The sequence below is a fragment of the Chiloscyllium plagiosum genome, unplaced genomic scaffold (assembly GCF_037043375.1).
Source record: "Chiloscyllium plagiosum isolate Xiang-an unplaced genomic scaffold, Cpla_swu_hap1 HiC_scaffold_23, whole genome shotgun sequence".
Lineage (NCBI taxonomy): Eukaryota > Metazoa > Chordata > Chondrichthyes > Orectolobiformes > Hemiscylliidae > Chiloscyllium > Chiloscyllium plagiosum.
Window position 1 is genome coordinate 48,362,580 of NW_028270161.1, and position 25,650 is coordinate 48,388,229.

The 25,650-nt window shown below is 40.7% G+C and overlaps 1 protein-coding gene across 2 annotated transcripts in view; it reads right to left on the reverse strand.

Moving 5' to 3' along the window:
• Nucleotides 1–834: 834 nt before the first annotated feature.
• Nucleotides 835–25,650, reverse strand: part of rerg (RAS-like, estrogen-regulated, growth inhibitor) — an 87,614-nt gene continuing 62,798 nt past the window's right edge. For both annotated transcript variants that reach the window (XM_043713541.2, XM_043713543.2), the window contains exons 4-5: nucleotides 12,567–12,640; nucleotides 835–2,951 (exon numbers count right to left, since the gene is read on the reverse strand). In XM_043713541.2, coding sequence (XP_043569476.1) covers nucleotides 2,544–2,951; nucleotides 12,567–12,640 — 482 coding nt within the window. In that variant the 3' untranslated portion in view covers nucleotides 835–2,543. The remainder of the gene's footprint in view (nucleotides 2,952–12,566; nucleotides 12,641–25,650) is intronic.

A 25,650-nucleotide genomic window follows, 5' to 3' on the forward strand; every position in this document is an offset into this window, starting at 1 on the left:
GCGGGTGCGCTGAACTTGGCTATCGTCGTCTGCTCGGCCACTCTGCATTGTTGCGCATCCCAAAATCTGCCTTGGAGGATGGTCACCCGAAGATCTGAGGCCGAATATCCCTGACCGCTGAAGCGTTCCCCCAGTGGGTGGGAACACTCCTGTCTGGCGATTGTTGCGTGGTATCCATTCATCCATTGCCGTAGTGTCTGCTTGATCTCACCAATGTACCGTGTATGACACTGTAATCCTTCGCTATAAATTCTGTGTCTTATGGTCCTGCTCCACAATTACCTGATGAAGGAGCAGCACTCCAAAAGCCAGTGCTTCCAAATAAACCTGGACTTTGGTATTGCGTGATTTTTAACTTTGTCTACCCCAGTCCAACACCAGCTCCTCCACATCATGACTAATAAGTGATCTTGGGATTGAATCAGAGTTAATAGAGTCCATGTAGTTTGCCACAGAAATGATAAGGTTCAAATCAAAGATCTATATTGCCTGAATTTGATTATATTATCGGCTGTGCCATGGACGGAAATTACTATCACTGGCAGCAGAAGGGAAACTCAGCTACCACTATCTCTAGCATAATGAAAAAGGACTTTTGTGCACATCCACAGCATTTTTAAAAAAAAAAAGCACAGCTGTGAAGTGTCACTGATAGAGATGTGAAAGACCATGAATAAATGCCCTCATCTTGCTGTATCACAACCCTGCAGTGTAATCGCCTCCTCTCCTATCAATGCCAGTACATACCTGTCAAGTTGAGACAAATCAGGATGCAGAAATGTGAGTGCACTGATGTACACTGATGCAGTTAATCAAACATTTCAAAGAATAACAAATATTTCAGGATTTATTTTACATGGAAAAGCAAGTTACAACAGCAAAGTGACAGCAATTATATGAGGAGACCTCTTCAGTACATTTGCTCGGTTTTTCCAACATTCAGCATACTCTGAAAATCATTGGTTAATTGTATAGATGAAGGAGTTACCTACAGGCAAATAAATCAGTCCCTTAACAAAACATCTTAAATATTTCAGGGTTTAACAAAAATATCTCTCAAATTTGAATGCATTCATTTTGTATTTTCTGGCATTTAACAAGAGAATTATTCTTGCATTTTATATATAGAACTAAGTTGGTCCTTTTAAAAAATGAATTACAAGATAAATCATGAGATCATTAATTTAAAAAAGAAAAAGCACTTATTTACTTTTCATGGGAGAAAATCTACAATTGCAAACTTATACAGAACACACAAACCTCTCCAAACTTCAAAAGGCTGTTTGATATTTTAGTAACTGATTTACAGATCTAATGAATTTAATTAATAGCTTAACAAATCACAACATTAATTAACCATTTACAGTCCCCAAAAATGACAACCTACTATAGATTGTACAAAGTGCTGTGGAAACAACCAACAGGAGATAGCCAACCTTGGGTTTAATATTAAAAACACAACCTAAATGAAAGGGACCGACAGCTTTTCCAAGCACAGCATTGATTGTATCTATGAACAATCTCAATGATAAATGGTCAGCGGTACAATGGGTTCCAACTGCATAGTTTTCAAATAGATCCAATTTAACTTGGATATTTTAAAACAGCATATTTATTTAGATATATGTATTTATATATATATATACAATTTAGACATCTATCATATTTTCAAACAAATAGTGGTAACAATGCACGCTTACTTTTTTTGTTGTTGAGTCATACCCCGCTCTGATGGTTTAAACTCCTTGCAAGGAGAATGAAGGTACTGTTCCATGGGAGGTAGTGCCTCTCCATAATGTTACCCACCTCTCTAGTTGGTGGCAGTCGGTTTGTAATGAAGGGGGTTTTCACAGGCAAATCCAAGTCTGTGTTTTGCATGTGCAAATATGAGTACTTGCAGCATCAACTGCAAGATGGCCATTGGGAGCCAAAGCTTATCCTTTCTCCACCTTAACACAGGGGGTGCTGAGGTCAACTACAGAGGGTCTACTTTGTACCAAAGTGAGATCAGCTAACTTAGCCCAAGTGATTCTGGGACTGTTCATTACCTTAACCAGTTAGGGCTCTGAAGATCTTACTTCCCTGACAATTCAGGTTATTAGCTGCAGTCCAATATCCTATTTATTTTACCTGCTCAAACATTGACTTCAAATGGAATGGATTCTTTTCTGAAACTTAAAAATTAGAACACCACTTGAAGAGTTAAAACCCTGAAGCCCTTATTCTTACACACTTTGACCCATTTCAACCTAAAATTAATTAAGTATTTGGGCATGGAAGGATTTAAAAATTAGTCTCATATACGTTTGCACAGTGAGAGTTATCAGCCTGATTCACACTCTTAATTGTGGTACCTAATGCTATAGGACATCAATAGTTTCTGAGAGACTGAGGTTTGTCCAAAAAACAGATCTGAAGCTACATGGAGTTGGAAAGCTAACATCCTTAACTGTTTATTTCCTATTTTGTATGATATAATTCAACTTTTTTGTTGTTGTTTTCAGTTTCTAATTATTTCTCCACCCCTCCTCCTTCACAAATATTTAGCTACTGATTTTGGTCAGCATTTTGTTGATGGCTTGCTTGACATGGGTGGTGGAGCTTCTCCGTCTGGTCTTGCCTTGGATCATTTTACGCCGCCTCACCTCTCTGCACAGTTCATAGAAAGCTTCGTTGATGTTGCCCTCTCCAGTACAGGCTGAACACTCGTAAAAAGCACAGGCCATTTCAGTAGCCATTTTCTCCCCTTCCTCAGTGCTGACCTGCCTGGAGTGGTCCAGATCAGCTTTGTTACCCACAAGGATCAGCGTCACGTTTTTTGGCTTTTTGATTTCATCCAGGAAGTTCTTCAGTGAAATCACTTCCTCAAAGCTAACTCTGTCAGTGATGTCATAAACCAAGACAAAACCCTCTGCCCAACGCATGTGACTTTCTCTCTGAATGGCATCCTCCTGAAAAACAACATCGCATTACATACTGATTGAGGACATCTATGAGATTACTTAGAGAAACACAAACTAATTCATAATCAGACCCAAACCTACATAAAGTGACACTTCTGCCTTTTATGATATCTAGTTAACCTGCACAAGTAGCATCAAAGCAAGAGTTATGCATGTAGGTTTGTGCGCTGAGCTGGAAGGTTCATTTCCAGACGCTTTGTCATCTACTAGGCAACATCTTCAGTGGGCCTCAGGCGAAGCACTGCTGATAAGTCCTGCTTTCTATTTATATGTTTGGGTTTCTTGGGGTTGGTGATGTCATTTCCTGTGGTGAGGTCACTTCCTGTTCTTTTTCTCAGTGGGTGGTAGATGGGGTCTAACTCGATGTGTTTGTTGATAGAGTTCCAGTTGGGATGCCATGCTTCTAGGAATTCTTGCGCGTGTCTTTGGCTTGTTCTAGGATGGATGTGTTGTCATAGTAGAAGTGGTGTCCTTCCTCATCTGTATGTGAGGATGTTAGTGAGAGAGGGTCGTGTCTTTTTGTGGCTAGTTGGTGTTCATGTATCCTGGTGGCTAGTTTTCTGCCTGTTTGTCCAATGTAGTGTTTGTTACAGTCCTTGCATGGTATTTTATAAATGAGATTAGTTTTGCTTATTGCCTGTATAGGGTCTTTCAAGTTCATTAGCTGCTGTTTTAGTGTGTTCATGGGTTTGTGAGCTACCATGACACCAAGGGGTCTGAGTAGTCTGGCAGTCATTTCTGAGATGTCTTTGATGCAGGGAAGAGTGGCTAGGGTTTCTGGACGTGTTTTGTCCGCATGTTTGGGTTTGTTGCTGAGAAATTGGTGAGCACAGACTCATGAACACCAACTAGCCACAAAAAGACAAGACCCTGTCTCACCAATATCCTCACATATGGATAAGGAAGGACACCACTTCGACTGGGACAACACATCCATCCTAGGACAAGCCAAACAAAGACATGCACGAGAATTCCTAGAAGCAAGGCATTCCAACCGGAACTCTGTTAACAAACACATCGAGTTAGACCCCATCTACCACCCCTTGATAAAAGGAGCAGGAAGTGACCTCATCACAGGAAATGACATCACCAACTCAAAGAAACCCAAACATATAAATAGAAAGCAAGACATATCAGCAGTGCTTCGTCTGAGGCCCACTGAAGATGTTGCCTAGTAGGGTGACAAAACATCTGGAAATGAACCTTCCAGCTCAACGAGCAAACCTACATCCAGAACCTCAACCTGAGCTACAAATCTTCTCAAAACTTGCTAAGCAAGAGTTACTCTGTCTTTAATGTTCCTTTAGTTGTACACTTGCACATTGTCCTATTCGCTTCTTTAAGTTCCCAAAATTGAATGAACCGTCCACTGAGAAAATGGCAACTGTAGCAATAAGCAGTGACTGTAGTCAGTTAGTTATATATGAAATATGATTTTGTGCTAGCACTGGGATTTCATCAAGAATTCCCTTCAATGCAATGGTTATCACTGCAATGTGGAGGGGGTGGCATAATGGTAATGTAACTGGGCTAGACATCCAGAAGCCCAGGCTAATCCTCAAGGACTTGGGTTCAAATTCCACCATGGGAGCTGGCAGAATTTCAGTTTAATTTATAAATCTGGAATATAAAGCTAATCTCAGTAATGGCGCCATGAAACTGCCATCAATGGAGGTAAAAATCCATCTGGTTCACTAACGACCATCAGGGAAGGAGGTGTGCCATCCATGCCTGGTCTGGCCTACATATGACTCCAGACCCAGAACAATATGGCTGACTCTTAACTATCTGCTGAAATGGCCTAGCATGACATGACATTTAAAGTCAATTAGGGATGGGCAACAAATGCTGTAAGAAAAGCATGAGAACAGAAAATATTGTATAGAAGCTCAGAAACTGTAAGATGAGTTGTTGATCTACATAGCTCCATGGTTTTTCTTCAAATGCATTTGACCCTAAGACAACATGATGACCGTATGACCCTGGTGAATGCTTGTGGCAGACAGTGATATAATCTTAGCTTTCTTTTCATTACTCAGGCTACAACGGTACCACAATAGAGGAGGGAAGCCTTAATATCTTCCCATGTAACCAATTTAAAACAGGCCTTATAACCAATTTAAACTGCAGATGGAACCCTAACAAGGCTGTGTAAGAAACGGTGAAACATGAGAATGATGATTAACCCAGTCTCTCAAGTATGCATTGATAATAACAGAATTTACTCTGCAGTTAATTTGCGAGATACTACTTTATCATGTTATCAGATACCTCACTTCTACATGTAACATATGTAATAGCTAGGATTTCCCTGAAACACCCAAGTTTAATGAATGACAAAAACTATCAGGTTCGGCCAATTATAAAGGAGATGGATGCAGACTGGGAGTAGCGATCGTAACAGGGGCCAACAAACCTCCTTCTCTCCCCACCCCAAAATGGAATAAAAACATGTGACTTCAGAGCACGAATAGGCCATTTGCTCCAGCAACTAATGCAACAAGAGCATAGTCAATCTGATCGTGGCCTGACTCTAAATTTCTACCTAACCCCAATAAACATTGGCTCCTTTGTTGTTCACAGTTGTGACAGATGAACAGGAGGGACTTGTGTGAGTAAGAATTAGGATAGCAGAGTTTTGAATGCCCTCACATTTATGAAGATTAGCATATGTGGGACACATTGATCAAGTCTGAGATAATGAAGACATGAATAAGGATAGCAGTAAAATATGAATGGGGATAGAGGTGAAGTTGGACAATGGCACAGAAATGGAAATTTGCAGCCCCAGCAACGGTGAAGACCTGTGGTCAGAAACATCTCCAAATTCTGAAGTAATGGGCAGTCTGGCTGTAGTGATTGGAACCAGGGGATCTTCGCAGCAGGTCAGGCAGCATCAAAGGAGCAGGAGAATTGATGTATCGGGCATGAGTCCTTCTTCAGGAAAGCCCTTCTTCAGCCCATCTTCGAGCTCATGCCCGAAACGTCGATTCTCCTGTTCCTTGAATGCTGCCTGACCTGCTGCGCTTTTCCAGCAATACATTTTCAGCTCTGATCTCCAGGATATGCAGTCCTCACTTTCTCCTACCAGGTGAATCTTGTTGACTACAAAGCCCTTGATTAGGATTGTTACCGAGGCCAAGCAGGAAGCTCTGGCCAACCAATATAAATGGGGATTAAGAAAAAAATATATAAATGGGGATTTAGAATCTCCTCAGTTGAGGAGACTGACTCCAAGCTGGCTGACCGTACATAGCCAGTGTAGTGCGTGCACAAGTGAATAAAGAGTAACTTGGTGACAGGATATCAGCCTCTGTGCAGTTATTTCACTGGTCCAGCATACAAGGTGTTTCAAAGCAGTGCGTTTTAAGACTTCCACTGGACTTCATTCTATGACTTCAATTGTAAATGACCTAGTCCTGATTTGAAAATCTATGCTCCCTTTATTTTTGATGACCCCAATTACTCAACGAGAGCCAGGTTATTGCCCAACTCCAAACTGGGTATGCATTAATTGGGAAGGGAAAGGACAAATGTTTCCAATTATAACAAACATTGCTTTTCAACATAAAACAAACACTAGTTTGTGGATATCTCATGAGTGCTATAAAGAAAACCACCCACAGGCCCAACTGAGAATCCCTGGTATTTTTGTTGTTTTCTGGCCTTTGCGGAACAAAGGAATGTTAGCATAACAGAGATTTGGAGAGGAGGAGACATCATACTCAAAACAGGAAATCTCATCGGATTATTCCCAAAACCTAATGTCCCACTATTACAATAAAAAGAGTACACTGTCTTAGCGTCCTGGCAAATATTAACCTTCAACCACATGAATGAACAAGTCTCTAGGGCATTTTGAGGTCAAGGAAGAAACGGTGTTGGATGTCTTGAACAACATTAAGGTGGATAAGTTCTCAGGGCCTGACAGGATCTCGCCCAAGTTATTGACAGACGGTTTTAAATAAGCACATGAATAAGCAAGGAATGGAGGGACATGAACTGTGGGTAGGCAGAAGACATTAGTTTAATATGGAGTCATGTTTTGCACAGCACCAAGGGCCTGTGCTGTACTGTTCTGTGCTGTCTGGTCATTATCACATTGCTATTTGTGGGGCATTGCTGTGTGAAAATCAGCAACCATTGTTTATGACAGTGACTATATTCCAAAGTTAATCAGTTAACTGTTAAACCATTTCAAACATCCTCAAGCAATGCTTCCCAAACAATTTCCCACTGTGATCCCCTCCCTGAAGATTGTCACAATCCCTCAGTCAGAACAGTGGTGGAGGGGAGGATCAACTTTTAGAGTTGGAGGGAAGAGGAGAAGGGAGGACCTTGGAAAGAGAGAATGTGGAAGGGAGATCTGAGAGAGCGGGCCATGTTAGCTCCACAAGGGTCATGAAGCTGGAGACTAGTCATCATCCCACTTGACGTCCCGAACCTAGGTTTGGAGAGTCCTATTCTAAATCAAAGCAATATAAACACACACCTTTCTTTCCTCTTCCAATGGGGAATGATTCCCCACTGAGCTCACAGCAAAGCAATACACTAAAGAAAGGAAAATAAAATAACTCAGCACTTAGGAAGAGGATTTATCTCTCCTAAAACTCATTAAGCAACTGTAGTGTCCAACTCTGGATCCCAACTGAAAGTGACTAGGGGAGCTTGGAAACCTTCTCAATACTTGGGGGAATCTATTACACAGGTCCCATTGGGAGGAGGCCAAAAGGCAGCAGAACAAAATAACAAAGAGGCAATAAAGACTGGATGCGTTCCTGTGGTGAATGAGGCATTCCTGAAATGGTGAAGAATGTTCTTTACCCTGTCCAGTTCATTGTTTATGCTTTTTTTTAACAACCATTAAAATGATATTTATGACACAGTAAGACAGAATTTGAGCACTGTCCAAACTGAAAGCCTTACAGTACACCAGAGTCTGAAGGATGTGCAATTACTCTTTTTCAATCAAACCCAAATTATAAGAGGCTTGAGGTATTTTGTTCTATTTGGAAGCTATGAATTTTCTGTTCTGCAATACGTCTGCTTTTTTTGTACAGCAAAATTTTAAAAGCTGCCAAGGAAATTCAGTAACTGATAGATTTGTTTCATACTTCTGCAGACATATTTTATTAATGTACTCAGTACTACACACATGACAAGTACATACAGTCATGGTTCTGAACATTACAGTAAAATGTAATGATACAAGTCGTAAAATCGATACACTGTGGAAGCAGGCTATTTGGTCCATCGAGTCCACACCAACCATCTGAAGAGCATCCCAATCCAACCCACCCCACCCCATTCCACCCCCCACCCCCTTCCCCTTCCATGGAACTCTGCATTTCCCATGGTTAATCCACCTAGACTGCACATCCCTGGACACTATGGGAAATTTAGAATGGCCAATCCACCTAACCTGCATATCTTTGGACTGTGGAAGGAAACCTCTGGAGCACACAGAGGAAACCCATGCAGACATGGAGAGAATGTCCAGATTCCACACAGGCAATTGCCAGCAGGTGGAATTGAACCCAGCTCCCTGGTGCTATGAGGCAGCAGTACTAACTACTAAGCCGCCATGCTGCCCACAGCCAGTACTGAGATTATTTATTTACTGCACAACTGTCTCATAATCCCAAAAACTAACATTAGATTATGCAATGCTGAGAATGATTGAAGCGTGGCAAGTAAGTATGGTTAACATAACTTCAAAGATTTCAACATGACTCATTTCGTATTCATTTTCCTCCTTGGTTTAAAAGGCACTCTCATCAGCCCCAGGATTTGAACGTAGACTGACTCTACAACATAGTATTCAGGCTGTGATAAGTTGTCAGAGGGGACTCTGCCTACCCACCAGCAGTTCAGGTGGACGCCAAAGATCCTACAATACTACTGAAAGAAGAACAGGGAATTCATCAGTTCATCCCCCCCGGCCAACAATCCTTCCTTAAACAACATCACCAAAGACAGGTAGCTTTGAATCAACACTTATCTTTGCTTGATCTGCGTAAACTGGCTGCTGCATTTATCTACACACCAACTGACACTGGGTAAGCACAGGAACACGTTTGGCTGTGATGATCTGACAATCAAACATTCTACTTGCACTGAGGGTAATATCCTCAAGGCGAGGAACATTGCTTAACTTTCTTGTCTTCAATGTTCCTCTCCTCAGCAAATAGCAGAATATCGATTTCAAAGAACAGCAAGCAACATGCCTACCACCTTATTATGGTGGAAGACAATGTTCCACGGTGCCAGAAAAACTTGCTCAATTTGAGCTGCATTATGTTGAGTTTGGGAGTGAAAATTGATTTCTTGGGCAATGTAGCAGAGCCAGCTGATGGTGACTGTACTTTAGTCCAATGATATTTAGGATTTGTAGAAGTGAGGAAAAGTGGAAGAAAATAAATCATTTCAACATGTTAATCGAAAAGAATGTTAATATTCCATGTATCCAAACCTAAACATTTAAGTCCAAGAATACTTAGAAAATTAAGTTCCATTGTAGTTACTGTCAGTTGGCAGACCTGCATACATTTCTCACATGCTAATATAAATAACTTAACTGGTTTAAGATGAGGTTCCGGATTTAATTGAAGTCGCACGCACAAGAATTTAAAACTTATGACATTGGTTATTTTTACATCCAATAAACCACTTGAGAAATGGTAATAATGTGCAGTCATACAACAGCATGAGAGAGAGAGAACATTGAAGTGAATGTCTAACCTGGCTCTGAAATTCTCAGCTTTTCAGCCACTGAAAGCACTTGCTCCAATTTCTAGCTTTCCCCCCACACAAAGTGACACTCTTTCGAGGACATGTTAAAAAAGATAATTATAAACTCTTAGCTGACGGAACCATCGCTTCATGATTTAATACGGCCTTGAAGTTATTGAATGCACAAATCCACTCTTGCTTATGTGTGACTACTCTGTGCATCAGGATTACAGTAAAGGACAATAAATAAATAATGTGACCTTCCCATTCTGTATAGGAAAGTCATCACTCTTCATACAGGGCAGTAATGAATGTTAGTAATTTATGTGACAAGATAGAAAGATTAGATAATTAATTTAGAGTTGTGCATTTCCTATGAACAAAATGTTGATGTGTTCTCTTAATACTGAATAAAAAAAACTACAAAAGATTCTGCCAATTTTCCTGAGAGTCCATGTACTTCCCAAAAAGGAATCATTTCTCTACAGGCACACATGAATTAATCTCTGTGCCAGATTAACTTCCATTTCCACTGGATTACCCATCCCTCTCCTGCCTTAACACCATTATGTGCTGAAGCTCTCATTCATGTTTTTGTGACCTCCATACTCAATGGGTTGGTGCGAGTGCCTTTCAAGCCAAGGAGGGAAATGAGCACAAACTGAGTCATGCTGAACTCTTTAAAGTCATGATAACCATACACACTTACCGTGCAGGATATGCTTCAGTCATTTTCAGCATGTGGTACTCACCTGGTCAATCTCCCATCTTTGCATTCCACAGATTTGAGCTAATCCAATGCTCTGTTTCCAACATTTGTCTAAGTCCTGCTCACGCATCATTCCCGCACTTGATACTTATTTTGATTCCTGGTCAATAGTTTTCATGTAATATTTATATTTCATTAATTAATGCTTACATGTTATATCTTAATCCCTGTATTCAAATCCCTCCACAGCCTCTGCTCTTCCCATTTCTGTCCTACACCCCTCTGAGAATTCTGCATTCCTCCAACAGCACCTTCTGACCCAGTGACCTCGGCCACATAGAAGGATAAGAGCAGCAGATGCAAAGGGAATACTTCCAACTTGTAAGTTTCTGTCCAAGCTACAAACTATCCTGCCTTGGAACCATACCATCATTCCTTCATTATTGCTGAACAAAACCCTAACAGCACTGTGAATCTACCAATATGACATGGAATACTGTGATTCAAGCAGGCAGCTCACAACCACTTAAGGGCATCCAAGGTTGAGCAATAAATACTGGTGTAACCAGTGATGCCCACATCAAGTGAAAGCATAAATAAATATCCTCCAAATGTGACCTCTTACTCATTCTCCACTCTCTCTCTATCCCAGCATTGGTACTTTCCAAATCGAGCTCAGAAATTCCCTCCCTAGACCTCTCCCTCTTAGATTAAGCTTTTACACCAAATTCCTAATATGTCCTTTATTGTTGACAAGTTGTTGATTGATAATAAAAAACAAAAGAATTGTGGATGCTGTAAATTAGAAACAAAAAAAAAACAGATATTGCTGGAAAAGCTCAGGTCTGGCAGCATCTATGGAGAGAAATCAGAGTTAACGTTTTGGGTCATAAAGTCATAGTCATAGAGATGTACAGCACAGAAACAGACCCTTCGGTCCAGCTCCTCTGTACCATCCAGATATCCCAACCCAATCTAGTCCCACCTGCCAGGACCCAGCCCATATCCCTCCAAACCCTTCCTATTCATATACCCGAGATGCCTTTTAAATGTTGCAATTGTACCAGCCTCCACCACTTCCTCTGGTAGCTCATTCCATACACAGACCACCCTCTGCGTGAGAGAGTTCTGCCTTAGGTGTCTTTTATATTTTTACCCTCTCACCCTAAACCTATGCCCTCTGGTTCTTGACTCCCCGATCCCAGGGAAAAGACTTTGTCCAATTATCCTATCCATGCCCCTTATGATTTTAAAAACCTCTATAAGGTCACTCCTCAGCTTCTGACGCTGCAGGGAAAACAGCCCCAGCCTTTTCTGAACTCTTTCAAGTTTCACAACATCTTTCCGATAGGAAGGAGACCAGAGTTGCATGCAAAAGAGGCCTAACCAATGTCCTGTACAGCTGCAACATGAGCTGCCAACCCCTGTACTCAATACTCTGACCAATAAAGGAAAGAATACCAAACACCTTCTTCACTATCCTATCTACCTGTGACTCCACTTTCAAGGAGCTATGAACCTGCACTCCAAGGTCTCTTTGTTCAGCAACACTCCCTAGGACCTTACCATTAAGTGTATAAAGTCCTGCCCTGAGTGACCCTTCCTCAGAACTGATTGATAATATTCTCTTGAAGTATCCTGGAATGTTCTTCTACAATATAGGCGCTGCATAAAAACACTGTTGTTGCAATAGAGTGCAGATGAGTAATTTGGCCACACACACACACACTTTTCGACTCATACATGGAAAATCTTAAAATGGTCAGATCTGTGAAGCTGGGTATATACTTCAAGCATTTATAACTGCACAGAAATTCTGTCTTAATGAAGGGTGTGCTAACATGTACGTATACACATGCGTAAACCTCTGTGAGTACAACTACCAGTTCTGCAAAAGAAAATTTCAACATGTGGGGCTACTTTAGCAAATGAACTTTAGGATTAGAAGGATATGCCAATCCTGAACAAATATTTTTATGATAAACGTTTCGAATTGGCACACCATGATAGTTACACAGTTCCTATATCTTTTTTAGGTGCATTTTCAAGTGTGCATGCAGAGAGAATAAAGTAAAAGAGAAAATCAACAAAGAAATAAATAAACCGTGTACAATGATGAATATAACAATGATCTAGGAGAGTGGTCTGCACCACTAACTCACCTGGCCAGCTGTATCTAAGATTTCCATAGAAACTGTTTCATCGTCAATGGTGGCTTGGTGGCGATAGGTTGACTCTGAAAATTTATATTAAAATGAAATCTTTCATTAATGTTGGAATCCACATTACATTGGTTTGGTTAAGCATTGAGTTTAATAACAGTACTTATAAGCTGATCACAAACCCTCTAATCTCAAATACACACAATATTTCTCCTCGAATGCAATAGAAACCTGGAGCTCTTAATGATGCACTGACATGGGATTATGGAATGTCAAGACTGACCTAGTTCACTCAACAAACAATTTGGAAGATCTTTGTTTCTAAGGTTGTGTTTGGGACACAGAAAAAAATGTAAATGCAAAAGGAATTAAGATGCAGAAAACATTATTTAGTTTGGCACCCAAACTGCTACTTATGAAAACAAAATCTTTTTATTAAATCATATAATTTAATTGGTTACTGGAGTCGTAGTGTCTCATAAAGAGCAATCTTGTTTGCTCTGTTTTTAAACACTGCACTGAGCACTCCGATAGAGTTAATATATTAAGCTACACATAGACTTGATGTAATTATAGTCTAACTTACCTTGTGGGAAACAAACAGGTAGAACACCAGAGACTTCATTGCATAGTAAATCTGGATAGAGTATAAAAATTGTGTTCACTGATTCCAGCTAGTTTTACTGATGAGTGGTTTAAGTTAAAATTGCCCCAACACTAAATCAATGCTGATGTACTCCTTGAAAGCAAAAGTGTCTGGGCTTGGCATTCTTCCTGAACTCATGCCAGTTATTAGACAGAATGATATGAAGATGTCATTACTAGAGATATTTGCTTCCTGATATTTTAAAAATCCAGGATCATTTCACTGTGTTTCGTCAACTTTAAAATCCTCTTTGTGTCTCTCACACCTCACTTCACATGCACAGCTTTCTCAGCAATCTGTCTATAGCGTTTGACTGAAAGACAGTAGCCCCAGCTTACCTCTCCTCACAGCTAGATCTAAAGATGGCAGAACTCCATCTTCTAATAACACTTTCCCTTTTTCATGCTGATTGTCCTGATTAATATTTGTCCTTTCTGCCTGTTGGCACAACTAGCTTCATTTGGTTCGATTTTCTATCTTGGGATGGTAAATTCAAAACAACGGTGTTCCAGCCTGCAAACTCAACAGCATTAGCCATGGAGGTCCATGTGTTCCTTCAGATTTCGATTACTGGAAAATCTTGAACAAATCAGCGACACTGACTTCTTTTGCCTTCTCTTCAATCTGCATTCCCATCGACATTGGGTTTGAACTGTCTCACTGATGTTACACTTGTGATCTTAATAAGTTAAGCTATAATTACACCAATGATAAACAATGACTTTCAAAAGTTCCCAAGTATACATTACACAGTTTCAGAATCTATCCTGTGCATAAATGTGAAAGTTTAGATTCTCTCAGAGCATTTCCACAAATTTTAATGTTGCCCTTGTTTTGTCAGAGATCTGTGTCAATTCTTATCTAAGCTGATTCCATTTCCACACAAAATCTGTTTAACCATTTCCAGTAATAGTGTCCTTCTTTTAATGGCTGTCTTACTGATTATTGATTAAGAAATTTGAATTTTCTTTACTTCGAATTTTACTTCATCTCCTTTCTCTGCAAAGTTAATTTTGTTAGCAGAAGATTGGCGAGTGCCAACAGATACTATAACACAATGAATGAGACTGCATCTCCATAATCTGTACGATAAACACTGCACAATATAAAAGATACTTTTATTATCCTTTTATTACTTGAAGGAAATTTATGGCACAACTTTAATTAACTCGAAGTTGGTAAAATGCGAGGTTCAAAGCTAACTCAAGGGAAAGTCTCAATTATATTAGATTAGATTAGATTACAGTGTGGAAACAGGCCCTTTGGCCCAACAAGTCCACACCGACCCGCTGAAGTGAAACCCACCCATACCCCTATATTTACCCCTTACCTAACACTACAGGCAATTTAGTATGGCCAATTCACCTGACCTGCACATCTTTGGATGGTGGAAGGAAACCGGAGCACCCGGAGAAAACCCACGCAGACACGGGGAGAGCGTGCAAACTCCACACAGTCAGTTGCCTGAGGCGGGAATTGAACCCGGGTTTCTGGTGCTGGGAGGCAACAGTGCTAACCACTGTGCCACCGTGCCGCCCTCAGCAAAAGTTTATGTCTCCTATAAACATGATTTTCGAAAAAGTAATAACATTTACAGCAATTCTGCTTTTTTTCTTTCAACAATATTTGGAACTTACATTTGTACAATACTTTCAACGTATGAAATAAAATCCCCTTTCAAATCAGAATTAATTTTCTGGACAATGAAAAGCAAATGCTAAAGGGTCACAATTCAGGCTGATTAAAAAGGTTCGTCAAAGAGATGTGTCAAGGACGTTTTTAAAGGGAAGGGTGGTGGCAAATTTATAGATGACGTTCCAGAGAGCAGGCTCCAAACATAATTGTACAACTATTAAGACTTGTCTGTCCATGAATAACAAGTCAAAACCTTAACGGAAACCACCACCAGCGTCTGTTAATTCTGCTAATTATTGGGTGAGCTCTGAATTTGTGCTTTGGTATACAGGCGGGTTCATAAAACAGTTATAAAGTAACGTGAAAGGCCAGGCTGAGTTCAATCTGCCTTCATTCCCAAATTGAGACATGCTGAGGTAGGTATAAAGGCAACATGATGACGTGCCAGGAACACTTTCATACAGAGTCAAGTGTAGATTTAATGAATTCACAAAGCTAGCATGAAACTTGGTGCTGGGCACACATATCAGCAAGTATGGAACAGAAGTCAGCAGGCTCCACAGGGATTCTTGTCTGTTCATTTTAATTGACAGAAAACATTTCAGTGGTCACTGACCTTGATGCCCAGTGCACAGAACTTTTGCAAAGACCTGGAACATCTACATTTATCCTTACACTATAAAATCAGAGAATAACAGCTGGAGAGCTCATCAAGAATGTGCCATTGACAGCTTTTCATCTCCAGCTATCTCTATGTTCCTTTAGGATGGTATAATGAAGTAAGTCAATAAGAGATATCTATCTCAATCGGGGTACATTTTAATACCCAATTTTCATTCTATCCCTTTGCATAGGATTGCTGGTGAAAGTGGTAGGAATGTTAAATCATATAAAGAAAGAAATTTAATTTCAACAACAGCTCTCAAGAAAGGAGTTGCTGGGAAACAAACAGTGAGCTTAATGCAGACACCATAATTACAGTAGTGTGTTTAAAAAAGAGTCAGCAATCTGTGGTGAAGAAAAAAATACACTGCACGTTGAGATTGGCTACAAATTACAGTTTGATTTGTACTACTCCACTGGTGCTAAACTCTCCCCCCACACCCCCCCCCCCCCCCCCCACAACACCCCACCCCAACCCCGGCAGTTTGGAGAAACTGCTGCATTTGTGCTGCTTTGTCACATTGAGCTGGCTGCAGATAGACGGGGCTGACACTTCCTGACACGAGGACCATTGAAATGTTCTTGCAATGCCTCTTCAACTCCGAAAGGGAAACATTTACACTCTGAACTTTCACCCCTGCTAATTGGAAATTCTGCGTTGAGGTTTATAAAAGTTAAAGTACCAGATTTTTTTTTCTGTCTCTTTTCACTCTCCCTCTCATTCAATCTTTCCCTTCCTTTCTATCTTTTCCCTTCCTGCATCGGATTTGACTTTACCCTATTCCTTTCTCTCTCATTTTAGTTGTCTACCTTGATGAAGTTGTTCCTGTCATTCAGTGAAGCTCCAGCTAACCACTGCCCTCACTACTACCGACAGCAATTTGTGGCAGAATAAGTTTCGTGCGGAAGTGAAAATTCAGGGTTAACGTATTAAGTATCCTGATAATCTGCTCCAGCGATGGACAACCCTTGCCTGGACTTTGAGAGATCGCCCCTGCTCTTCCTGTAGTGCTCCAATGCCCTTTACACTGAGAGGGCACATGGGACTTGAACCCATAACTCTCAGAATTAGACACAAAGAATGTTACCATTGAACTTGTAATTTTCAGCAGCCTATGGCCATATTATTCATTCATCATATATAGGTCCCAGTCACAAAAGTAGTCATCTTGCATCAAAAAGAAAAAGAAATGGGGAAACAAGGTGATTAGACATCAGCATTCAATTCCTGGGATTTGGGTTCAAATATAACCATGCTGATGGTATAAAAGCCTTCTTTATTTGTCGCTGTTAACATCATGTGAGAGGTGAGTTTGCACCACGACAATTCACTTCTTGATGGATCTCTACCTAGGTTTCAGAACAGTCCTCAAGTCCTGCTCATTTCAATTGCACAGAATCTATGCTCTAAGAAACTTTAAAAATGGAGGGATAATGACATACTGGTGGGTTAAGGAAAAGATGATTTTCTACAGTTGAGGGATGAAGCACATCATTAGGACAGAATAGACAGAGCCTTATACTTCATCTTATTGCATTATTCCTGACCTGCGAGGATGCTAAAAACTGCAAATGTTCCTTTCCCCAAAACTGACATCTCTCCCTGCTGACAGCACTGAAAAAGGTGGAAGAAAGAATAAGCAGCACGTGTACTTCCACACAGCATTCCTCTCCTGTCCCTCCAATACTACTCTGAAAATCATGTGTCCTCAAATCTCAAGAACAAATTATCTAACTCGATTTCACTGGCAGAATATAGTCCAGAAGATGACACAATGTCAGCCCTGCCATGGTTTTGACTTGGAAAACTGCAAAGTTAACTATAACAAAGAAGTGTTGCATGTGTCCATCCTGGCCAATATTTAGAACCAGATTATTGTACTGTAATTTTATTTGTGTGTGAGAATTTGCAATGTGCAAATTAATTCCCATGTTTCTGGTGGTTACATTCTAAAAGTACTTTACTAGTCAAATGGAACAGACTCAAAACAGCTCAAAGCTGGGCACACACGACACAATTCGAGCCATCGGCAACAGTAGAACAACATTTCACAACAATCTTTACTTTCATGGCCTACCATACATACACCATACCCACTCCGCTATTTCCATTAAACCACAGCATCAACCCAGGTTGAATCAGTAGAGTTGAACAGCATGCCAGGAACAGGAATAGCACCTGGCACACCTAAAAGATGTGGTGGCTAGTCTGGTAAAACTACAACATGAGACTACACGCATGCTAAATGACCAATTAATGTGACATCGGGTTTCTCTCAATAGTAATGGAGGATATCACTGACTGTATTAATAAGCAGCACCTAATCACCATTAGGCTGTTCACCAACAATCAACTAGTGTTTTGTCAGGGCCACTAACGCTCCAAAATTCATTATCATCTCAATTCAAATGTGGACAAAAGAGCTGAATTTCAGTGAAAGGGGACAGTTACTGCCTTGGATATAGAAGCAGTATTTGACTGAGTGTGCTACCAAGAATCCCTACTAAAACTGAAGTAATTGAAAACCGGGGAGGGGGGGGGGGGGGGAACTCACCACTGGGTAGAGTCAAACCTCTCACAAGAAAGATCGTCATGATTATTAGAGGCCTATTAATGGAGTAGAATCACTACAGTGTGGAAACAGGCCATTTGGCCTAACAAATCCACAGTGACCCTCCAAAGAGTATCCCACCCAGACCCATTCTCCTACTATTCTACATTTACCTCTAACTAATGCACCTAACCTACACAACCCTGAACACTATGTGCAATTTAGCATGGCCAATTCACCTGACCTGCACATCTTTGGACTGTGGGAGGAAACCGGAGCACCCGGAGGAAACCCACACAGACACGAGGAGAACATGCAAACTCCACACAGACAGTTGCCTGAGGTGGGAATCAAACCCGGCTCCCTGATGCTGTGAGGCAGCAGTGTTAACCACTGAGCCACTGTACAGCTCCTTCATCAATGACTATTTCACCAACATAATATTGGAAGTGGGGATGCTCATTGGTAATGGCAGCAACATTTATAACCCCTCTTAAAACGAAGCGCTTAGTGCCCACACACAGCAAGACCTGGATCACATTTAGGCTTGGGCTGGTAACTGGCAAGCAACATTCAGGTCACCCAAGTGCCAGGCAATGTCAGAATCCAACAAGAGAGAACCTGATGACCTCTCCTTGGCAAACAATGACATTAAATTACTAAATGCCCCACCAACCCACCAAAGTCCTGTAAGAGATAAGCACAAATTTTCTCAACTAAAATAGGGAAGACAAGAGCCATTTCTGCCCACTATAAACTTCTGTTCCCTAGCCACCAATTCCATCCCTCTCCATGTAACTATTTGAGGCTGATCCAAACTGCAACTTTGGTGTCATAGTTAAATCCAGGATTAGCTTCCAATCATATTTCTGCACTAAGACCTCCTTTTGCCGCTTCCTTAACATCACTCGACTCTATTGCGCATCTACTTGTCTGCAGCTGAAGTTCACATTTCTGTCACCTACAGACTTGGCTATTTAATGCATGCTTGTCCAACTTCCTTGTTCTACCCTCCATAAGAGTGATGTCATTCAAAACTCAGCTTCCTGTCTAATCACTCATGCCAAACCCCTTCTACCCATCCCAAAAATGCAATGCCTCAATTTTAAAATTTTCATCTTGTTTTCAAATTAATCCATTGCCTAGCCCTCCGATCTTTGTTTTTATCTTACTACTGAGAAGTCAGAGCCCAGAATGGAATGTGATTTGATAGATCATGCTTTTTCTCAATTTTAGATGGTTGTCTTCCACTGAAATGTGAGCACCCAAGACCACAGATTGGGTTTTAACAAAAAACAGAAGTTTATTACACGAAAGAAAGAAAAGTAAAATAAAACAAACCAAGCCAAGCCAAGTACAACAATTTAAAAGAACATTAAAAAAATTCCATTGACTCCCTGAAACTATTACTACAGCTAACCAAAATCCACAGAAATTTTCCTTCCCTTTTTCAAATCTTAACTGCTTGTTTACATTTTCATTCATAGAGCCATAGAGATGTACAGCACAGAAACGGACCCTTTGGTCTAACTTGTCCATGTTAACCGGATCTCCTAAATTAATCTGGTCCCTTTTGCCAGCAGTTGGCCCATATCCCTATAAACCTTCCTACTCATACCCATCCAGATGCCTTTTAAATGTTGCAATTGTACCAGCCTCCACCACTTCCTCCGGCAGCTCATTCCATACATGCACTACCATCTCAGTGAGGAGGTTGCCTCTTAGGACTCTTTTATATCTTTCCCCCCTCACAATAAACCTATGGCCTCTAGTTTTGGACTCCCTATCCTGGGAAAAACACCTTAGCTATTCACTCCGTCCATGCCTCTCATGATTTTATAAACCTCTATAAAGTCATCCCTCAGCCTCCGACGCTCCAAGGAACACAGCCTCAGCCTATTCAGCCTCTCCCTATAGCTCAAACCCTCCAAACCTGGCAACATCCTTGTAAATCTTCTCTGCACCCTTTCAAGTTTAATCCCTTTGAACTGCAAAGCCTTTTCGCTTTGATTCACACAACTGTGAACTTACCTCAGCTCTGAATAAATAATGGAGATTTCAAATCAAATGTTCCTACTCTGGAAGCTTTCACAAATTGAAATCCTTACACCAGAAGTAAATTATTCCCTTAACTGATCTGAACAAACCCATTTTTTGTGAAGCTGTTCTTACATCAAACTTCAGTCAGGTCTCTTTCAAAAGCTTTTAAATTTCTCATCCTAACGTCTGCTAAGCTAATATATAGAATCAGTGTGGAAACAGGCCCTTTGGCCCAACAAGTCCACCCTGACCCTTTGAAGACTAACCCATCCAGACCCATTCCCAACCCTATTACTCTACACTTCCCCTGACTAATGCACCTAATCGACACATCTCCTACCCTACTAATCCACATTTACCCCAATCTACACATCCCTGAACACTATGGGCAATTTGGCAGGGCCAATTCATCTAACCTGCACATCTTTGGATTGTGTAAGGAAACCCATGCAGGCACAGGGAGAATGTGCAAACTTCACACAGACATCGCCAGAGGCTGGAGTCAAACTTGGATTCCTGGCGCTGTGAGGCAGCAGTGCTAACCACTGAGCCACTGTGCCACCCTGTTTAATTGCTTAATGTTTTCTTTCCCTGTCCTATCCTAAATCCCACAATGTAAACAACTTCCATTAACACCCCAGGACCCACTGAGATGATTATGCTGTCTTGATTCTAGTCCCTTTGATATTCTGATTCCAACCAGTCTCCATTGGTGGCCATACCTTGTAAACTCCTCTGAACCACGCTTTCCTCTTTTAAGATAGCCTTTAAAACTCTGTCTTTGAGGAAGCTTTTGATCATCTAACCTTTATTTCCTTTCATGGCCTGGTGTCAATCTTTATAAATTTAATGTGAAGCACCTTAGAATGTTCTATATGTTAAAAGGGCTATGTGTTGCTTTGTTACTTTTGGGAAGATTACCATTTTTCAGAAACATCTCTAGACTACCCATTTAAATACTATGGCTAGTAAAACTCCACTTCTAACAGCAGAGATCTTTCCACGATCCACAAGGCACAAGTCTAGAAAGTGATGGAATACATCCCAATTGCCTGGATGAATTCAGCTCCAGCAACATTCAAGAAGCTTAACACTGCCTGGAACAAGCAGGCTATTTGATAGGCACTCTCTTACCCACATTAAGGATTAACTTTCTCTTCCATTAATGTAATTCAGTGTATACCTTTTGCAAGATTCATGGCAGCAAACTTCATTAGCAACTTCCAAATCCACAAACTTTACCAGCTAAAAGAATAAGGACAGCAGGCATTTGGGAACACTATTACTTGCAGGTCACTCCATTCTGACTTGAAACAATATCTTATTCCTCCATTGTCAGTTAGGCAAGATACATGCAAGATTGTTCATCCATTTAATAGTTAAACACATATAAGAAATTCAGAAGTCTGTGTGTTGACAATGTGAATTTACATCTATAAAATTAATCAAGATAGCTCTTTTAAATGTATTTATACTTTTTTCACATTTAACAGTTCATAATTTATTACAATTAAGTCCAGAGTCAAACCTCTCCCACTCCTACATACTTTAATAATACCACTACATAATACACATCCACATCTATCAGAAACCATTAACCCATCAGAAAAGTGATTTATGTATCAGCAAGGCAAATCTAAGTGTAAACAGACTTAATAAAGGAAGTGCTTCATCTCTTGCCTCAATTACACAACATTTCAATATAAAATTGGCTTCAAGTATCATACAATTCACAAAAATGTTCCCGACTGACAGACAATGATGATATTTTTGAGTTGATAAAAACTGCACTGTATTTATACAAATACTGGACCAAAGCCTTTTCCATTCACCACTCGTAAAGGGGTTTTAATTGGTTGAAAGTCTCTTCACTTTTCAACCGACAAGGGAACATGTTAACTTTTAAAAATAGATTTGGCCAGAGATCTAGCAAGGCAAACATTCATTGCCCATTCCTATTTGCCCCTGAGAACATGGCAGGGGTGGGGGGGGTTAACCTGCCTTATGAACCCCTGCAGCACATCTGGTGCGGGTAAACCCAAAGAGCTAGTGATTTGATGCAACTAAGGAGCTTGATCGGACATTCCCTGAGGGTAGTCAAGAGTCAACCAAATTGCTGAGAGGATGGAGTTACATGTATGCCAAATGAAGAAAAGGTTGCAAGTTTCCTTGATACAGGAGGAAATTAGTGAGCAGGAGGGGATTAGTGAACACTAGAGGAGGTTTTCTGAAAGTTGATGTTAGTTTCATTCATTATTGAGATTGGCATTCAATTCCTGATTTATTATTTAATTGTAATTAAACTCCACCAGTTTTCATTGTGTACATTGAATACAGGTCCAAAGAGGACTGCCTGCAGCTCTTGATTAATCATCTTGTGACATTATTATCACTCCAACATCATAACAATAGCACCATCACCAACAATCTCCATCAATAACACTCCGCCATCAACGACGCCACTCTGCTGTCATTGCCATCACTCCACTATCAACACTACTCTGTCACCACTACTCCACCATCACAATAAAATCAGACTGAAATTATTAACACTGTTTTTCTCCCCACAGATGCTGTCAGACCATAGAATCTCTGCAGCGCAGAAAGAGGCCATTCAACCCGAATCCTGAACAGACCCTCTGAAGGACCTCCCAGCTCCCATCCTATCCCCCTAATTACCAAAGTTAATCTAGCTCGTCTGCACATCCCTACACACTTTGGGCAATTTACCATAGCCAATCCAACTTACCTACACATCTTTGGACTATGGGCGGAAACCAGAGCACCCAGAGGGAACCCACGCAGACATGGGGACAATGTACAAACGCCACACAGTCAACCAGCGCTGGAATCAAACCCAAGTCCCTGGTACTGTCAGGCAACAGTGCTAACCACTGAGCCACCCTGTCACCCATAGTCTAACAACTGGCTGAGTTTCACCAGCACTTTCTGTATTTATTTCCGAGTTCCAGCTTCCTCGGTATTTTGCTTTTATTTCAGCACCTTCACAAAGTTGATGCACATGTTGAGGCTGAAGCTGAATGAATGGAGGCGGCCTGGCTCATGATGTTGTGGTGCAGTATTACTCACCTTCTGCGGTAATGTGTGCGGCTGCCTTGCCTGCTGGGTACCACGAGCAGTGTAGTTTTTGAGGCTGCTGTACCATTTCCTTGCTAATTAGGGGCAATGCCAGACTGCCTCCATTTGCTTAGGTCTTCTAAAGATGGTGTAGGCACAGAGAACGCCCATCTGTCAGGAGATACCTACTGAGTGGTTTCTGGAACAGCATGCAGTAAGATGTGGCTGGAATCAGACCAAAGTTTCCATGGCGAGAAGTAGGTAGTTAATGAGGCAAGTTGGGGCGAAAAGTCCCCCAAAAAGCCCAATGCAATTTGCACTTTGGCAAGAAAAGAAAGTAATAAGATTCAGCCAACAGGTGAAAATAATATGTCTTAGAATCTATGCTTGATTAGAGACAAAAAAAGTTGAAGATGCTGGAATTCAAAGTAGACGGGCAGGACACTGGAAGAACACAGCAAGCCAGGCAGCATCAGGAGGTGGAGAAGTCAACAGAACCTACACTGACACTCAGTGCAGCATTAAGGTGTTACAGAGGTTCCGTCCTTCAGGTGAAGTAAGCTAACTTGTTCTATCCTTCTATTCCAGGTTGAACATGAATGCTATTAGGCAATGAAAAACCAAGAATTTCCCCATTGTTCCAGTCAACACTCCCCCTCAATCAACCAAAGGGCAAAATGGCTTTAGATTAACCTCTAACACAACTGCAAATATATGGTAATCTGACAGATCTGACAATGCACTACATTACACAGAATTACAAAGAAACAGGCCAACATTTAACCAGTCCGCATTCCTCATTCTTCTTTATCTAATTTGATCAGTGTTACCTCTGTTCCCTTCTCCTTCACTTGGTTATTTATTATTACTGCCTCTACATCTTTTCATAATATGGCAAACAGATTACCGTACACAGTATTCAAAGTGCAGACTAATCAAGGTGCAATATCAGATCAACATAACATTTTCATTTTTCAAATTGATTCCTCTAGAAATAAATTCTGCAATATTGGTTTGCTTTCTGTTTGGCCTCATTGACATGCATCGCTACTTGTAATGATTTGTGTACTTGTACTTTATGATTCTTCAGTTCCTCTATCCCATTTAGATTCATATCTTCCAAGTAATATCAGACCTCCTTATTTTTCTTACCAAAATGCAATGCCTCAAACTTGACTGCATTGACAGGATCTTCAAATTACACACCAATTCTGCAAGTTTATTTTGGCTGCCTTATAATTCATCACTGGCATCCTTTGTATTTCAGATCTCCTCCCATCTCCCAAACCCCACCATGCCCAAATGCCTGAGTGGTATTTGTGATTTCTGATGAGAAATTTTGATTTTGAAGTCGAAGTCATTCACATAAACTGCTAAAACGTTGCTCCACCATCAGTTGTATCCTTTCTGTTCTGTTACCAACTATCCATCCATTCTTCCACTTGGTCCCAAATTCCATAAACTTTCATCTAATCTGTGCGGCACCTTGCAGAAGGCTGTTTGGGAAAAGGATTTCAGACATGGCAGCAGGAATAGGCCATTCAGCCCTTCAAATCTTTTCTGTCATTTAGTCAGATTTGGTTGTGGTCTCAACTCCCAATAACACTTGATTTGCCTGTCTATGAAAAATCTATCTAAATGAGTCTTTGACTAAATTTTATGAACCCACCTTTTTATCAGGAGAACTTTACAGGCCAACGATCTTCATCCCTGAGCTCCTCTCTTATTTTCACACTATCCCCTAGTTCTAGTCTTTCCTCCAAGCAGAATGCTCCAACTATATGGTCAGGATCTTATATGCTTCAGTAAGGTCATCAACTATTCTTCTCAACTCCAATGAGTAAAGTACCAATCTGTTCAATTTACTTCATCAGGACAGACCTTCATCCCAGGAATGAGTCGAGTGAACCTTTTCTGAATGGCTTCAAATCTAGATAAATAGTATCTAATGCATTAAACTTTGCCTATACTCTCTGCAGCCACTCCAAATAATCCAATTATTGTCGGTCATGCAAGAATTCCCTCTAGAATCCATGCTGACTACTTTTTTCGTTCAAAAGTTTCTTTTTTTCTTAAAACCATCTCCTTTAGATGGATTCCAGCTATTTTTCATCCAAATTATCTTAAGTTGACTGGCCAAGTTCTGTCACTCTTAGTATAGATATTATGTTGGCTATCCACCAATCATCTGGCACAACACCTTTTCCCAACAAATTATTAAATATGCGTAGCAATGGCTCTGCTTTGTCTTTTCTAGATTCCTCAAGAATATTCAAATACAATCCATCCAGACCACAGGTTTCAGCCAAATATTTTACTTCATAGCTGCCTTCCTGATTGATTATTTGATGTAAGTGTGATTATATCACATTTTTCGTGTTCACTCACAGGATGACGGTATCACTGGCTCGGCCAGCATTTATTGCTCAGAGGACACTTAAGGGTTACCACACTGTTACGGTGCTGGAGT